General features: G+C 44.3%; 1 protein-coding gene across 2 annotated transcripts in view; it reads left to right on the top strand.

Moving 5' to 3' along the window:
• Positions 1-18,806, top strand: part of WDR45B (WD repeat domain 45B) — a 1,026,954-nt gene that overhangs the window by 325,981 nt on the left and 682,167 nt on the right. Inside the window, exon 3 of one of the 2 annotated variants that reach the window (XM_069654530.1) lies at positions 3,264-3,329. The exons of the other annotated variant lie outside the window; for it this stretch is intronic. Within the exon in view, the coding sequence (XP_069510631.1) occupies positions 3,264-3,329 (66 nt within the window). The remainder of the gene's footprint in view (positions 1-3,263; positions 3,330-18,806) is intronic. 2 annotated transcript variants of the gene reach the window in all.

The raw sequence follows: 18,806 nt of genomic DNA, 5'->3' as shown, positions 1-18,806 counted from the left end.
AAGGGCGTTCAACCTACCAGCGCCTTCAGACCATACCAATGGTACATAAGGCGCTATATAAATGCAAAGTAACAGAACATAACATAATATAAGGACCCAGGAAATACTAGATACACAAAATCTAATTAAAATACTAAAAAACACACTACTAAAATATATACAACCCCACCCTCCCCGTTTTGACAGAATGCTGATAGCCAACACTACAGTATAAAAGCCCAGGTCTCCCAGCACTCCCCTCCCCCCCACCCTCCCAATTGCAAAAGAACTCAAGATACAACATCTCATCATCACCCCACATATAAACAACAACCACAAATAAAATGTAACTCCTTACACTACACCCAAGTATATATCGGACTGTCAGCATTCATTACGTTCTCACAAACAATTAGCAACTTCTACCCACTACCGAAACCTTCACCCAATGCGTAAATTATAAAGCTCATTCGGCATCGCAGCAAAAACTGCACCCTGCTCTATTATGTATAGACTCATTTCAATCTGCTCATTGACATTTTGTAAAGCACAAAATGTTTTAAGAATAATTCTAATGTTCACAAAATGCTGCTCAACATAGCTCCAGTAGAAGAGCAACATAAGTTGGAATAATGAAATAGACATACCGACATAATACCTTCTACTCGTATACCTTTCACCACTGTCGATCTCTGACGATTCAGCTCCTTATTTGACAATATAGCCTGCCACCCCCCGTGTACACCACGTGTCCTTGCAAGACAATTACCACGTAAAGAAGAAATCCCCAAATACGAATCCAAAGTAAATAAATCAAAAGCACTTCTAAGAATTGCACAGCAAATGCCATAATCTAGAATAGTATTTCACAGCACTGCATACAATAAAAGTGGCTATACTGTAATCGGTACTGAATTGCAAACAAAGTAAACACCATCCTGACCAGAGGCTAGATGTATTATCCGTACACCCAAAACAAGATGACACTGCATTGATCGTTAAATCTACCACAAGTAAGTCCTCGTTGTCGAATATTGATGTAACTATTTATGTCCGCGGCTATTGTCATGGTTAATTGAATTATATCTGAACAACTCGCTCCAGCCGGGTGCCCCAAATTTCCTGTACGTGCTTTATGGATAGCCAGCCTCACCCTGTACGTTGCAAACAACCATGGGAATGGGAAACCGCCAATCTACATTGGCTCCCAGTTAAACACCGAATCTCTCTGAAAACCCTTGCCCTGACACACAAGTGCTTGGCTAACAATGCCCCTTCCTACCTATCCAACCGCCTCACTCTCCACCCTTCCACATGTCCCATGAGATCTGCCCAAATACACAGTCTCTCTCTGCCCAGATTCAAACTTCAAAAAGCTGGGGGCGTTAGCTTGCCCGTCCTAGCCCCGAAGCTCTGGAACTCCCTTCCTATCTCCATCAGAACTGAGCCGTCCTTCCAAGCTAAATCGTGGCTCTTCACACAGAATATGTGACTCACCTAACATAGGGCCTGATGCCAATAGCCTTACGGCTGCTTTGTGTCACTGTATATTACTGTACTGCTCTTTATTTATGTTGAAATTTTGCGAATTTGGCTCACTTCTGTATTTTTCTGTAAACAGGTTGAGCTAGTTCACTTCCATTGACCTGTAACTATTTTATGCAACATTATGCGCCCGGATGCCTGCGGGCCTGGTGCGCTCTACAAATCAAATACAAGACACCATAGCAGGATTCGCCCCTTACCGCAACCTGCCCGTGTGTGCACTATCCAGAACCAATGAGCAAGAAAGCCACATAACCACAGCTGCAAAATCCTTTGCCACACTGCGCCATATCGAACGCGCGTCTTCCATTAACTTCTTTAAGCACAGCGTAACCTTATAGAGGAAAGTAACGTGCTCAAAGTCAGCTGATTGCCGGAAAAGAAAAGGTTCTTTATTCTAACTCTCCTCCACCGGCACAAACCCGCTCACGCTCCCTCGCCACATCAACAAGTATATTTACAAAAAGAACAGACTGTTAACCGTAGCGCTAGGACAGCGTCATTTTAGTGATGCCTTTCATTGAATATTCCATCAACCTGCCCTTGATCACTTCTAAACCAATTTTGATGAGAAACATTCCATTGTTTTGATATATATGACATTGTTAATGTTGTACAGGAGAAATTGTTGGAATTTTGAGAAGGAAATTTGAGGGATAAAGAGACTGGTTTTTACTGCTATACATTAGTCATATGCGTTACGCCTATTTAGGTAACTCTGTCCTGAGCCATTGTTGTACATGATGTATTGCCTGCCTTTGTATGGCGGTTTGCAGATAAATAAAATTATTTAAAATAAAATGCGAACACTTTCAGGCTATTTGTCCTGCTGAAATATTCAACTAACATATTCGGTCTCCAAGTGCACTTGTTTTTCTTTGTTTTGAACTGTGGGTGTACATTTTGGTGAATTAAAAAAACTGAAACTGTCCAACTCCTTTGGTTTAGACAGTGAATCATTAACGCATTGACACCATTTTCACTCCAATTCTTAATTTTGTGACGGTCTGGTCAACCTAATGAAAATAGACAAAATAAGTGTGTGAAAGGATAACTGTAAATGTTGATTGTTAAGCTTATTCAGTGTCTCTCATAAAGAGCGAGTTAAACTGGTTGCTGAATCCCAGGATAATGCCTACTGTTACAAGGTTTGGTGTTTTAGGTAAAAGTGAGCCAGCACAAATATATATAATCTGCAAAAGGATTTTGTGATTTTCTTTTAGTTTTTTTTTGGTATATTGCAGCAAACGCAAATTCCTTGTGAACCTGGCCATGCACCCCAAATTCGCTTTAGGAAAAGGACCAGAATGTATTTTGCCATATCTTATTAGATCTGTTATCCTATTAAATCGTGGCAAGGTAATATAACTTACATGTATTATTGGAACAAATCACGTCTTCCCTAAAATATAATCTCAGTAATTTCCCTTCTGTGGTCCTACTGTAGTCGCCTGTGGCCACGATGATTTTCTATTTCAAAAACCAAAAATCCCACGTAGCACTTGATTCTCTTGAGAAACAGTGCAGGCTTTATATTCCTACCTCAAAATTCAAGTTCCTGAAGTTACTCTGTACCTTTACAGGAGCTCGGCCATGTACATGTGGGTGTTTTTGTATTTCGTCTTTATGCACTGTTATTACTGATATGTACTGTTGCTGAATTACTTGCACCTGAAATGAGGGGTAGAGATTATGCTGTTTCAGATCACTCAAGTTTTATCTCTGTCTCCCCTTTGCAGGCAGACAAGGGGATGCTCTGCTACCCCGATTTGGTACAGAGGAACTTGCAGAACCTGAGTTTTCAGGTAAAATACACACATTCCCGTTAAGATTAATAATCACATGCTGTTCTTTCAGAATGATCTTTCTTTTCAGCAATAGCATTCCATTTTTAGATCTGGCACGTGAGCGCCATAGCATGCCCAATCTTCTGGGCATTCTTGACTGCTTTTAAAGCGTTTCAAGTTATGCAGTCTGAGGAGTAGTGATTAAGAATGTGGACCCATGATTCAGTTGCCTCATGAATTAGAAAGTTGGAAGTCTTATTAAAACAGTGGGTTTATTTGAATGATATTGTTAAGAATATCATGCTAGCAATACTACAGTTTGCCTAAGGATTCATACCATATAAGATGAGGTTCCAGGGCAAAGGACACAATTGCTTTGTTGCCCATTTTATTGCAGTGTGCAGCTGGCTTCAGAATTCACCATAACAATCACCTTCCAGTCCTTCTAATTTCAGAAGGGTACAGGGAAACCGTAGAAAGCATTTCTCTGAATTAAACAAACAGCAATGCAATTTCCCAGCAAGATTTCTTTAAAACAAGATACTCCCTCTCTGCGAGAATCTTTTCTTCAGTGCACCTTCATTAAGACAACAGCAGACAATTTAACACAACCAAGTGAAAGCTAAAACATAAAAATGCGTTCTCATTTGTATAGAAACAGTTTACTTATATATTACATCCAATGTGTGCTCCTGTTCAAACCGTTCAACTAAGCTTATAATTAAAATACTTACCTTATGAAGATGAGCTTTTTTTTAAAATGCTACAATCACATTACTAACGCGAATTGTCCAGTCACTTTACTCGCTATTATACGAACGTTTTTTTTATATTACCACCACAACGTCCTAACCTAGATTGCTGTTGCCATTATGTGCTAATAGTGTTGTAGTGTAGGCTCCAAGCCTTTCAGCACCTCCACAACGGGCTCCAAGCCCTTCCAGGTGCAGTCATGGACTCCAAGCCCCTTCAAACCTGCAATAGGCCCTTAGCCCCCCACAGGGTTCACTTCTAAAACCGCCAGCTCACTGTCCTTTGCTCGCCTCTTGATGACAAGCCCACTGGCCCCAGGCCTTAGTGCTGCTCCTTACTCCCTGCGCCTCTGGCCCCAGCGTTGGGCCTCTCTGCGCAGACAAACAATTGCTTAGCCCCTACCTGAGAGAGAGGGTCTTCTTTGGGTTGGGGGGCGGTGTTTGTCCCTTATGTGCTGTCCCCCCAGCACAGCCAGCATCCTCGTCACCAATGTAGGGCATCTGATGTCTAGTGTAAGGCTTTACAACAAATAGCTTTGAAGAATTTGCGAGGGATCCTTACTGTGTGGGATAATGACCTGTCCTCTGCTTATGGTCCAACAAGGAAGGCTTGGGTTAGTACCCGTTGAAAATCACCACTGGTTTATTAGACTTCATCCATACACTTTCTCTGTACAGCACGGCCACTTGATGGCGAGGTGTGGAAATTTCGGGTGGGTTGTGATGCCGATTTCCTAAAAGTACAAATAGGGGTTGTAGATATAAACCACGCCCACGCTGACGAACAGTCTTTATGTCCTTGATAGTTTATCATTAGATGCATGTGAGTGCAGGCGGATCATGCAATGATTGAAAACAGTCCCTTTGACAAAATACTTGTGAGTTTTGGAAAGCTATCCAGTTATGTTACATCTCCCCGCTTTGTGGACCCAACTGAACGAACCATGTATACAGTGCTAAACAAGTAGTGTGCCCTTCTTTTTTCATTTTTCAACATCAGTAGCTTGTTTCTTAAACTTTGTTTAGATTCACACTGTACTTCGTTAGTCACATCAAACTGATTAATCCGTACCATGAACGTAATCCTTAGATAGGACCTTTTGAGGGTATGGGCTGTCTAGAAATTTCATTGCCCTTGTCTTGTACATTTATTGTGGAATGATTTTATTTCACGTACATAGCTGTAGGCTTCAGTTTATGCTCTCTCCCTTCATTGCCATTCCACTCCAGACAACAACCAATATGAGGCCAATTGACATATCAAGCTAGCTGGATGCTTAGGTGCACAGCTTTTAATCTGCAATCGTTTTTGATATACATATATTCAGAGAGTTGGTTCAAGTACGATGTTTTTATGAAACCTTGTGTTCACAAGTTTTTTTCATCAAGTTTTTGTGCAAACTACTAATCCTGGCTTTCCACTGTTTAATTTTAACAACAATTTAGCCCTTCTGGGTCGATTCCCGATCTTCTCAGACTACTGTGATTGAAAGATTGACATTTCATTTCTATCGCGCTCATACACAAGTGTTTCAGAGCGCGACAAGGCAAGGGAAGGCGAACAGGGGAAAACAAAAACAACGATCTTATAGGCTCAGTCACATTGACAACGTGCATGGAAGGGGGGAGAAAAGGAGAGCGCAGAGGAAGGAGAAAAACAGATAAATAATAATAAAGTAATAAATAAAAAAGGCAACAAACAATGGTAGAGCAGCCAGCAAGTAACAAGTGCTGTGTTTTGTATGAGTACAAATACAGGCCCCAGTGCAAGGGGTGGCCCGGAGGCAGTTCGTGAGGGTGGCAGGGTGAGCAGGTACTGGGCCCGGAGGACAGAGGGGGACCATGTGCACAGTGCCGAGGCAGAACAGAATCAGCATGGGAGAGGAGGGGGCGAAGGAAGGTTAAACCTTTAATGCCTCGGGATACCATTTTCATATATGCACACCTGGCTAATCTCTGAGTATCTTGCAAGTGGAAACTTACATTGGATGACATTTTAGAAATGTCATCAAGAAAGACGTTTAAAATAAATAGTCCAATATTAAGAAAATAAAGGATGTAAACATAAAAGTAACAGGTTCAAGTATAAAGACATCAATTTTTAAACAATGCTTTTGTGTCTTTCAGGCTAGTTTAATACATAAACAGTTTAAGGTTGACATCTGCTATGGAGTACTATTTATTTTTGATAATTATTGTAAGAGGCACTCGTTTGATCAAATGGTGTTGCAGCCATTGACGAAAGGTGTTGACTCATACAGGCTACTGCATTATTAATGCATCAATTATTTATTTAGCACGCATAACCATGTTAACGTCAGTGTCTTTTCAAATGTAATAAAACCGCTCCATTTTTCCAAAACTAACATGTTATTTCGGCAGGACTGGCTGAAGATGCATGCGAGCTTAATGGGGACCATTTCAAAATGTTTTAAAGTTCAAGCTTATAATTAAAATACTTCCCTTATATAGAGAGATATATACATACCATCCACCCCTCCTTGCAGCTTCATTATGTGGCAAAATCCTAGATAAAGCAATTTGGGCGATGAGGGGGCCATCGAGTAGCTGCAGATTATCACGTGACCGTTTTCTTGAGCACTGCATCGCAGAACAAAGCAAGGTGGCCAACAGGGAGCAGAAACACTGAATATCAACTTACGAAAAGGTATTTAGCTGTTTGTTAGCAAAGTACTAATGTAGTCGAAACTGTAATAGAAAGGCATCGAGGTGAAAAGAACACTGCTGCTGTATACTATGTTTTTGATTGAATTCGTAAAGCCAAGCCCAGAGCCTGAGGCAGTTTTATGAAGCACTGTAATGTTGCAGCAGCTTTTTAGTGCCATAAATTGACTGTCACGAGTGCAGCGGTTGTTCTAAATCTTTAATTTTCTGCAGCACAGTAATTGAGTGCTATGAAATGATAGGCTAGATCATAGCACACTAGTACACTTGCAATCCATGACATATGAGCATATGCAGGCTTACAAATAGGAAGCACAGTTGCACGTAAAAGGGCACTTACCAGCAGTGTAAGAAAATATTTATGGAATAAAGCAAGGGTAAAAATGTCAAGTTGCAACGTACTCGCCCCTCAGTTCTCCTCATGCCCACAGCACAGCATTTCATACTCCCCAAGAATCCGTTGCTACTCACCAGTGGCGAGTGCACATTTTAAAACATGGAATAAAGTCTGCCCTACCATACATTATAAGCCTATTGGTAGTCTCCCAGAAATGTAGTTACCAGATAGAGGAACGAAGCTGGAGGACATGAGCTCACAGAACTCCAAGGTGAATAGTAATATACTTTGTGGGTATTTCGTCTCGGGAGGATAGCTCAGTAGGCAACGTGCTCGTCTGGGAAGCAAGACGATACAGAGCACCACAGGTTCCATCCCTGGGTCCGCGGTTAGAAACCTCTGGGTATTAAGTGCGTTATAAAGAACCTATCGTATCATATTTTGAACCTCAGAATATATGGCTGGCGGCTGCCCTTTCCATTCCTTATGCACTTGGCCTCTTGCTTATATTTTCAATGTAGAATCTGTTCGGAAAATACTCATATGCATCTTGAAATGTGCTGCTAAAAACATTTGAAAACGTTAATGAAAATGCATTTAAAAGATGTTTTGTGCCTTAAAATAAGGGATGCCATGCAGTTAAATTCTTGCTATTCTATCTTGAACGCAACAGAGCACAAAATAAACATGGTACCATAAAGAGTTCCTTCTCAATTAATGACTGTAAAGAGTAAGAACGTTATTTGAGAAGAAAGTAATTCGAAAAGTAAGTCACGTTGTTAATTAAGTGTTCCATTGGCATCTAGAAATCTGCTGTACGATCTATAGAGATGTGTATGTCTTTTCCATTGGCACCATGAAGAATGCATGTTTGTGGGTGAGTTACAGTTGTTAAGACGACGTTGGGAGATTTTATGGCTGTTTTTAGGAACCATAATTGTCGAATTTGTGAGGCGGTTTTTCTTTTTCGCTGCAACCATGTCGTCTCTTCAGCAATTTTGTCACTAATTTTGGGACTTTTTTTTAAAGCTAAACTTAGCCATGATATGCCTATTGCTATACGCAATATTACTTGCCTTAGTCACTTTGGCCTTGCCATGGGAACCCCTTAGCTACTTCAAAGGTTCACTCACACTCACTCACTGAGCATGTCCTGCAGTGATTCTCTCTTGGCATTTTTCCCAGGCAGGGTCTTCAGTATACCTATTGGACATGGCTGTATGCCATGCCCAGTGGGCTGTTTGACCAAGGACATGGCATTCAGCCATTTCCAGGCCCCGCAAGCCACCAGAAGTGTGACCTCGGCCTGGCTCCTGTTCATGCCCAATGGCCATTTTGCCCTCCAAGTAGGTTAGCTGGCCACTGGCAATCTCCTGCGGCCTTGTCCAGAGACCACTTTTCCTGGCTCTGCCCTGAGTGTTAGGGAGGATTCTCATTTTATGGCTAATTTCCCTTACCTATAGAGTCCCCCAGCAGCTTTGCTGGATTTGAAGGGTTTGTTTCTTTTTACCTGCTAAGAGTGAGACTCTTTTTCCCACTCTTAGGCATTTTTGCTATCTGTGTTCTAGGCTATTTTTGTGTTTAATGCCTATGGGATCTTTCTCAACCCCATAGGAACCATCTTTATTCACATGTGTTACACAGCACCCTCAGTGCAGTGACACAGGGGTGTCGTAGCGACCCCCAAACATAGACGCCATACCCTGGGACTGACTACTGTCTCCCAGAGCATGTAAAGTCCCCATTGACTTTACTAGTCAAATCCTATGAACTAAATCAGTACAACCCATCTGACTATGGAGGTACTGGAAGGGGTTAATAGTTTTCCCCCTATGTTCATTTTCAAGAGTGTACCCTACAGTACCTCTCTCAAAAGTTTCTGGCTGGTGGCAGTGGTTACTACCATAAATATTCGACCGTGAATATTTCTCTATGGGATTTTCCCATTGTTCGAGGCTACCACATTTTCTGACAGCCTCTAACATACCGCCGGTGCATTTTAATATTAACTTTGCTCTGGTAGGTTTTATTTGCCAGAACTTTAAAATAACTTCTTTCTCGTATCTTTCTCTACAATCCTAACCCAGGTCGGGGATCCTTTGTTCATCCGTTTGGCGGACTTCTGCCCAGAAGCCCTCCTTCCGGCGCCACTGAGTCTGGGGTGGGTCCATTGTGTGGGAGGGGGAGTAGGACCCCTGGACAGGGTTGCCTCAGCAACCCATGTTGCACTCTATCCTGATAGGCTGGAGGGTCTCCCGCCAAGATGACCACTCCAGTGTGTGAGTGACAGCTAGGCTGTATGAATGGGGATCTTTTTGCATAAAAGCCGGGTCCTGAGGACTGGAAGAGCAAGACATCGCCACTGGAACTAAGATGCCGAAGAGGAGAGAAGCCAAAGACATCTGCAACGACTGAACCACCGGTGAAGCCCTGCTGCAGCGTCTGACCACTTTTCTCCACACGACGAGAGAAGATCTTCACCTGCAAGAGTCTTCTTCCCTTGAGCTGGTGGGGCCAACCAGTTTGTCAATCGCCTTCCCGGACCTGCCTTGGTCGAATCTCCCGTATCGAGTACTGGGAGGCTGGATAGCCAGGCACCAGTCCACCCGGACCTCGATTTAAAGGAGCGTACCTTTTATTCGTCGAGCAGCACCGCGGCTGGTTTCATCCCTGGGTAGTGCAGTAACTCGAACCTTCCTCCACAACGAGAGCCTCTCTTCCTCTGCCGGATCACCTGAACTGCAGGAATTACCATGAACAACCGCCACCGCAGGAGCCACTTCTGCATTTTAAGGTACCTTGTTCCGCCAGGCCGCCCTTTCTTCGCGGTAGTGCTAAAGGTGTTTTAAATCCTTTACCTACCTGTTGGGTTGGCCACCCCTCTCTCTTAACATTGTCTTTTCAAACATCGTTAACCAAAGACTTGACTGCAGCTACAAGAACATTTTGCTCCTGGGCCCTTGCCCTGTACCACTTACTCTGGCACAGGCCTATTGACTCTGGTCACATTGTTAGACCTGCCTTCTCGAGATTGATTCTCGATTCAAATTGTGTGGTGCACCCCTTTCTTATTTATTTATTTTTTTTAAAGTATTTTATTGGTTTTGGGGCAAAAATAAAACAATACAAACTTATGAACTAAAACAAAAAAGAAAGAACAACAACATAAACAGTCTTCGTGTGGTGATGCGTTTAGAGTCCGGGATGGCGTGTGAAAAACAAAATACTGGTTACTCGGGAAGTAAGGGGAAAAAGTTTCAGGGTGCATCGACTCTGTGATGGTGCAAGAGATCTGTTACTACAGAGCGTTATTGGTTCTCAGGGAGGCTTATGGTCTGCGTTGAAGCGCATGTCTCTCAGGAGGGCCGTCCAGAGTGCCACTTGCGACGTCCCCACTGGATATGGTTCCTTCCTGCCAGGCCCTGGTTTCGGCAGCCGTCCATCTCGCCATTTCGTTTAACCACTGTTCGTGCCTGGGACCTGCAGGTGTCTTCCAGGCCATTGCTATGGTTCTTTTAACTAATATACATGAAATGTCCATCAACTTCACAATATGTTTGAGTTTACTTGGTCTGGGGAAAGTTCCTAGTAGACATTCTCCGGGTGTCCAGTCGTACCTTTCCATTCCGGCGTCCATGCAAGACTGTTTAGCTTTGGACCAGAGTGACATCGCCCTAGTACAGGTCCAGAACATGTGGATCATGTCCGCCTTGTCGTTCCCACACCATGGGCACACCGGTGAGACCTTCTCGTTGAATGAAGCTACCCTTTGAGGAGTCATGTATGTCAGGTAAAGGACGTTCAGTTGTATTTGACCAAATCTGGAGTTTATTAATGCTCTCTCCCATTCCTTATCGGTGAGTGGTGTTTCAAGATCTGCTTCCCATCTCGCCTTCAGTGCCATTCCTTTGGGATTAGGTTTATCGATGAGCTTGTTGTAAAGCCTGGAGATTGGTCTCCATCCATCCGAGAGGTCGTGCAGTTCCTGCAGCAGCGGATCCGGGGTGGGTTCCTCTGGCCAGCTGTTCCACTGCTTCTTGGTGGCCTGTTTGAGCCTATGGTACCAGAGGAACTGGCCCTTGGATAGTCCTTCATTGTCCTGTAGCGACTCAAAGTCCCTGAATCCCCCTTCTCCGAACAAGTCCCCCCATGTGTATGTGCCAGCTTCTTCCCATCTCCTAGCTGTGGAGAGCTCTGCCTTCGTTTTGCACACATCAACCATTATAGGGTTATCGGGAGAGTACGGGTGTTTCACCTTCCTTATGTAGCAGGTCCTGGCCCATATCTTCCTGCCGAGCTCAACGATTAGGGGGATGTCCAAGGGTTGCCGGAGAGGGTACCATAGAGTTTCTTTGGGGATTAGGTTGATATGAAATTGCTTCAGTAGCCCTATTTATTTATTCGCATTTGTATAGCGCACTTGCAGCCCATGGACATCGAGGCGCTGTTACAAGTAGGTGTTGGATTCTTAATTCAGCAGATATGCATGAGACCAGAGGTCTTATGGATAAAGAATTACAGGCATAGTTGCAGGTGAGGCATGATATTCGTAATACAGTAACAGAGTGCAGTCAGGTACGTTATTTATTTATTCGCATTTGTATAGCGCACTTGCAGCCCTAATTCGGCTGATGGTTCATCTGACAACCACTTCGTGATATGGCTGAGCTGGGCGGCCAGGTAGTAGAGCTGGAGATCTGGGAGTTTTATTCCTCCCTCTTTATGTGGCAGAGTTAACGTGGCCAGTGACAGTCTGTGCCTGTGGGGGCCCCACAGAAAGTCCCCGATGATAGCCTCTAGTTTCTTGAAGAAGTGCGGCCGAACATAGTGGAAAATGTTCACAAAGAAGTACAGGAATCGGGGGAGAATTATCATTTTGGCAATCGCCGTTCTTCCCACCATCGCTAGTGGGAGTTTGGACCAGAAGTTTATAGATCGCCGGAGGTTGGTGACTGCAACTTCAGTGTTGTGCTCATGTGTGAGCTGCGGAGAGTGGCCCACATTGATTCCTAGGTACCGGAACTTGTCTAGTTGCCACTTTATCCCTGTAGGCGGGAGATCGTTTGCTGGAATGTCCCGCAATCTGGCTAGGGGGAGTGCTAAACTGTATTCCAGAGTATTTTGCAAAGTTATCAAGTACCTCCAGTGCTGTCGGTGCATTGACCTCGGGGTTCCTTAGCACCCCTTTCTTATAACTACTCTTTCTTCCCTCTGCATAATCATTGTGAAATGCCATTTTGCTCAGTTTTCATTTTAAGTATTGCTTACACTGATGCACTGTTTTGCTGAACTGGTTCACAACTGATGGGAAGTGTTGCTGGGGTGTATAAGAACCTATTTCGGAATAACTTGTGTTTTCCCTCCCTTGTGAGGAATTGTTAGAGGATCCCTTGTGTGTAGTTTTCACTGTGCCGTTTTGCTCAGTTTTCACTCTGGTTCACTTGGTCTACAATTCATATAGGGAGTGTGTATATTTTTCCTTGACTTGATTAGAAGTGTATAAAATAAATATATGTCTACTTTTTAACTACCAAGCTTTGGTCAGTGTTTCCTTGTGCCATAGTCTAATAGACCTATTGTGTAAACCCTGAATACTGCTCATCTCCCTCTTGAGATAAGTCTGACTGCTCAGCCACAGCTACCAATTAAATCTTTGTGGTACAGACTGATACCAAAGGGGATTTATTTCTCTCACCTGTAGTCCTAATCTGGTGTAGTGCTCCCTAAGGGAACTGCTCTGGATTCTGCCTAACACTGAGACCCACCAGGCCCTGCCAATGTTGGGTCTGGAGTTCCCCCGTAGCCCCGTGGACCGGGTCTGCAGAACAGTGGTGGCCCACAGGCCAAGCGGGTCACCCAGCTGGTGACCCAAGGCCCTGGTCCACCGGCACAGCTGTCAAAACAGCCATTTTCTTTCTATTTGTATTGCCATAGTGCATTGCTGTTGCCCTCCGATACAGACGACCACCCTCATACTGCTGCAATATGCCCCTATATTATGTATTTTAAAGCAGCACCTGTGAACCCACTGTTAAAATCCATTCAAGAACATTTTTTCTGTGCAGGGTGTGGGAGAGTTTGAGTCTGATCCCAGAAGGCATTTTGGCATGTTAGGTGTAATTCCATCCAACATTGTTTTAAATCTGTCCAGAAGTGTTCAAAAACGTCTTTTTGATATCAAGGTTCCCTCAGAAAACCTACAGACCCACCTACCAAATTCTGAGTTTGTTTTTGGTCTCTATAGGTATGGACGCGGGACTCGGAGACAGGTATTTTCTGCCCATATTGGCAGCTCAATAACAGCAAATGTGGTTGGTTGAGAAGAGGCAACATATTTTTACAGGGCATCTATTGTGGCCTATGGGCATTTAGAGGGGTCTGGCTGTACTCGTGTTGCATAAATGCAAGTAAGGGGCACATTGCAACCTTCTTGTGGACCCCTCTACTCTAATTAGGGTGAGGGGTTCCTTTGGGGTGCAATATCCCCCTCCCCAACCCCCAAAATAAAAATAAAAAAAAGCTGTTTTGGCCACGGAACCCCCCCAAACCCCTCCTTTTTTTTTTTATTGACACTTTTTTTTACTAACGGAACAAAAATAAAACACATAAAATAAAAAGAAAACGTTCAGAAAAAAATAAATCGGCAATTTGTTTTCGACAAAATGGCATTTCGAAAATATGTTTTCTAACACGAACAATTAACCAGATACCGATCCAATCGTATGGCTTGGGCGTACCTTGGGCATATCTGAAGGCCTTATCTTGGTCAAAGTGGCTACTGTGCACGGTTTGGTTGGAACTCTTGATACAATATTGCAGATGGTTAAATAAGCCCTTGAAATGCAATTAAAAAGTTGTTAAAGGGGCTTTATGGATGCAGCACAAAAAAACAAAACCCAGTACATTTTCTAGCAACGCAGTTGATAACTAAGCACTTATCCATACATACTTTGCACACGATTTCATCAACAAGAAAGTGCATAGGAAAAGGGAGTAGCAAGAACTGTCTAGGGTCATTTTAAATGTGATGGTGCAACCAACACAAGGAAACGCAACTATGAAATTTATTTTGAAGATGCGATTCCCCAAGGGAGTCTGTAGGGTTGGGCAGTCTGGACCAAAGGTCACATTTCGATGTTTTTAGACTGAATGATAATATATAATATATATATATCAATATTGTTTGTGGGTTTAAATGCTCAGCTGTAAGCCGCCAACTACATGTGAGATGTCACAAACACCTTTATTTATAAGACATTGATCAAAATAAAGTGCAAATTCAGGATTCCTCTTCCTGTTTGAGAATACACACAGCTGTGTAAATAAAAATATGTAGTATATGTAATAATGTTTCGGAGACTTGTGGATCTTCTTAGAATCCCATGCTTTGCATAGGGCGTCATCTAGAGGTAACGGCAGAGTATTGCACATGAAGTTTTCAAAGTTCGAAAAGGGATCTCGAAGGGTCGTGTCTTTAATTCTCTCCGTAGTGTGACGTTCTCTGTACCCATGATCCCTCATGCGTTGAGGTCCCTCAGATTATTTCTTTCCACCATCGAGGTTAGTTGTGTTTCTCGCTTAGCCCTGTAGCTACGCTACTTTGGAGTTAATATCTATTTCTTTACTAATTTAACAGTTGCCACTCAACTTTACATCTTGACGGAAGACCTCTCGAAGACCGAAACAGACAATCGTTCCTGTACTGGGCTTCGGCCTAAACCTGGCTTCGGCCTAGCCTTAGGGGGAGTGGTGTGACTGATATTTTCCACATAGAGAATGCCTTCTCCCATTCCCTGCTTCTACTGCTCTTGTCTTGCTGCCATTTATTTCTCTTTCCACAATGGAGCGTACTTCTTTTAAATTCTGTCCAAAGTGTAACAGAAAATTCCTGTGGAAGGACACCCACAGAGTGTGCAACCACTGCCTTCCCTGCGATCACCTGGAGACCTGTTGTGCATCCTGTATGCTTTTTAGACCCAAAACACTTAAAGTGCACCAAACGAAACGGGATGGCGGCACATGCCATGATGGCAGACTCAGAAACCGCTGCAGGTCTCTTTGAGGTGGATCGGAAGGCCAGGGCAGCGAAGGCTCCGGTTCGGAGCCCGAAGACAGCGCGAGGGAACCATCGGGATCTCACGCGTCAGTCCCCAGCCTCGAAAGGCAGTCGCAGCCCTTGCTGCTATGGGGAAAACCTCTGGCGACACCAACGTACACAAGCCCTCACCAAACACATACCCCAAGTCCGCTCCTCGACTGAACCATTGAAGGAAGTCTGCATGCCGGCGGGAGGTGTATTGCGGCCTACCAAACCACTGCTGAAAAAGCTTGTTGCGGTTGCACATCATTGCTTACTGCAAGGCGAAAGTATCAGCTATAGGCGTGCATGAACCCCATTCGACGGATGAATCGGAGACGCTGAAACCTCAGTCGAAAAAAGACGAGACTAACTTTCCGACAGAAAAGCACCAGGAAAAAGGGCCATAGCCATAAGAGACACACTCAAGCTGCCTCTGCAGAGTATGAAGAGGCCCATTCTCTGTTATTGTCTCTTCAAAAGAAAAGACCTAGGGAAGACACAGAAGCTACCCCAAGGGGGTGAATCAGAAGTAGTGTTCCCTTTATCTGACACACCAACAACAGGCAGCTGGACAAAGGAGCGATTTGAAGAGACTATGGACAAAGGTTCCTCCTTTGTCGACTTCATGATTAAGTACCCTATTCGCCAGAAGACTTTAGACCTAGACCTCTCAACCCCTTCAGTCTGGTCAGCCACAACGTATTCAGTCATCCACTCCGCTTATCCTTACTTCCATAGATGCGTCCCATGATATGATATGATATTCTGTTTGTATCGCACCCATACACAAGTGTTTCAGAGCGCAACGAGGCAAGGGAGGGTAAACAAGAGAGGACAGAACAACGATCTTACTAGGCCCATTGACATTGCGAACGTGCAAGTGCAGGGGAGAGGGAAGGGGGATAGTGTGAGGGGCTGGGAAGATGACTCTCAGCAGGGAGACATTCAACCTGACTAGACAGATCAAGGCATCTGTTATGTCAACCAGGGCGACACCAGTCAAGACCCTAAATATTTATACTTCGATGATCAAGATGACCCAGATGTCACTATCAATGACACCCACAGATATTACAGTGGTCATTGTAAGGAACTCATGGTGACAACAGTAAAGACAGACACAAGTGATCACAGTTCAAGGGTGTTTATTAAACTGTAAATGCAGGGTGGAAAAACGCCTAACCTAAATCTAAGATGGGATCAAGCGTCGACCATCAAATGAAAAATAAGGCAGTCTTTGTGACGTCTTGTTAAGATAAAAAGGCCTACTCTCAAAAAAATGTATTGGCAATTCCTTACAACTAATTACCGAAGGAGTGTGGATAGAGTTTTCAAATAAAGGAAAAGTGTTCACAAATAATAAGTCAGGATATGATTGCCTTGAGGTCTCCCTTTTCCACGTTTTTAGCACAGGATAAGGTGGGACTTTGGAGCACAGCACGTGCTTGAGCCTTCCCAGCACAAGCTAATCGTTCCGTAGTAGCTATATGGTTCTTCATTGGTTAAGTCTCTTTTCAATAAAAGTCTCTTGCCTTCTAGGCCTGATGGTCTCAACAAACACAAAGTTCTTGCTCTACGAACACATTGGGTGATGGCTTCACCCCTGGGCCCGCCTCTTCTTGGCGCAGACCCCTCACAAGTCTTTACCAAAACAGTTATTTTCTCATTGAACTTTTGGTGATGTCTTTCCACCCCTGGATCTCCCTTGGCCATGCTCGGACCCCAAATGACGAGGCGGACACTTCACCTCCCCTTATCTTGCAATACCTCTTGCTTTCACAATTCTACTGCCCTTTTAAACAGTTCTTCGGGCTTTGCTCCTGGTTGTCAGCTTCCCTCTGCCGGGTTCACTCTCACCAACTTTTACCAACAGTTCCTTATGGGACTTTAGACTTTTCCCCTTCTCGTTAGAATCCCTCCGCCGGGTTCACTCTTCCCAATCTTTACAAACACATTTCATGTGCTAGTTTTCACCATGTGAGATTCACTTCCCTTAACTTTCATAATCCTCTGTCGGTCAAAGACTTTCAATGGTACAGAGGATTTTCCAAGACCCCTGTATGACCACTTTGACCTTTCTTCGTGTCTTCCCAAGGGCTTCTGGTTACGGTAGTCTTTACCGTTGGGAAACCACATAGTGCCGGACTCTACTGCTGGTTTTCCCCCTTCAAAACAATTCACAGTTTTTTGTTGTTCAAAGTTCAAATAGCCACTTGCTAATTCTCGATCAACACAGTTCCATCCCCAGTCAGCTCTCCCCTCGACTCACCGGCTGTGATGAACCACTTGGCTTTCTTTCTCCTTCGAGTCAAGGTTGGTACCACCGAGACAAGTGTCTCAACGGCTTAGTAATCGGTGGAGGGGGGTCTTGTGTCCCGTAGGCATCTGCTGCAACACACGTTGGCTATTTTCCGATGACTTATTATTCCCTCTGTGGAGGCTTCACAGGCCTTGGTGGGAAAAGGGTAAGGTCGACTCTCTCCTTTTCACCCTCTCGGTCTGTGCTGCGTAGTCTTTCTCCTCCTCTCGAACTGCTGTGCTGAGTTAGCGCTTACGTCGGGCGATCTGCCTTGCTCGTAGTGTACTCTTCTGCTCCACCGTTTATCCCTGTGAAGAAGGGAAAGGGCTGTCAGGTTTGTGTGATTCTGGTCATTTGCCTGACCCTGGGATTGGGACACATCAGGTAAACGGCTCTGGTGTTAGTCTGTTGTCTTTTGTGTTGTGCGAAAGTGTTTATGTGGAAAAAGGGGGTGGGGGGAATGTCCTATGTGGTAGGATGGGGAAAAGGTGTTGAAAGAAGGGGGGATAGCGCCGGTGTGCCACTCCCAAGGGCCCCCCCCTCCAGGTGATCCTCCATCACTGTACTACCCCCAGGAACTGGATCCAATAGGGATGTCATGTCCTGGCCACCTGGATGACAGATCCCTGGGGACTAGCCAGGGAGACAGTCCGGTTTCTCACATCATACATCACCTATCGATGACCAATTATTATACAACAACCTGCTTAAAAAAGCTGCTCACCATTTCAACATCCACTCGGAGCAGACAGTCCCCGATAGTACGAATTTTGTGGAGGACCCCTTAGCCAAGCTATTCCCTTGCTCCAGTCCATTAAAAAGAGTATTGCCCCATCGCTTTCCACACCTTCACTCACAAGAGCAGTGGACCCAAGAGTTGAAGCAAAATGTTCAAACCTTTGCCTACCGATCCATTATACATCAGGAAACCTGTGAAAACCTGACTCCCTTGTGCTCACCACCACCAGAAAGAGAGCTGGTGTTCCACTCGCTACCTCAGAAGCACCCCCTAACAATGAGTGCAAACGCCTATACACTTTAGGCAAGTGCATTACCACCTCAGGTGCCTACATGACCAGGATTGTGAACAACACAACACTACTTGCTAGCTGCAACAACACCCAATGGGATACTCGAGACCCTAGACTATGTGCCAGAATCAGCAAGGTCTCACCTGCTTAAAATCTCTACAGAGGGGCAAGCCAAGTGGTGCAGAATATCCTAGAACATGTACTGGACTCAGCCAACACCGGAGAAAGAGTCATTGCTGAAGGTACACTTCTCAAGAGACACTCGTGGCTCTGTGACTCGGGGTTCAAGCTGAACCTCAAGTGGCACTAAT

This window comes from Ambystoma mexicanum, chromosome 3q (assembly GCF_040938575.1).
Source record: "Ambystoma mexicanum isolate Mex_15411 chromosome 3q, UKY_AmexF1_1, whole genome shotgun sequence".
NCBI classification, from domain to species: Eukaryota; Metazoa; Chordata; class Amphibia; order Caudata; family Ambystomatidae; genus Ambystoma; species Ambystoma mexicanum.
The sequence above is the reverse complement of the archived record's forward strand: the minus strand, read 5'-3'. Positions and strand labels throughout refer to the sequence as shown.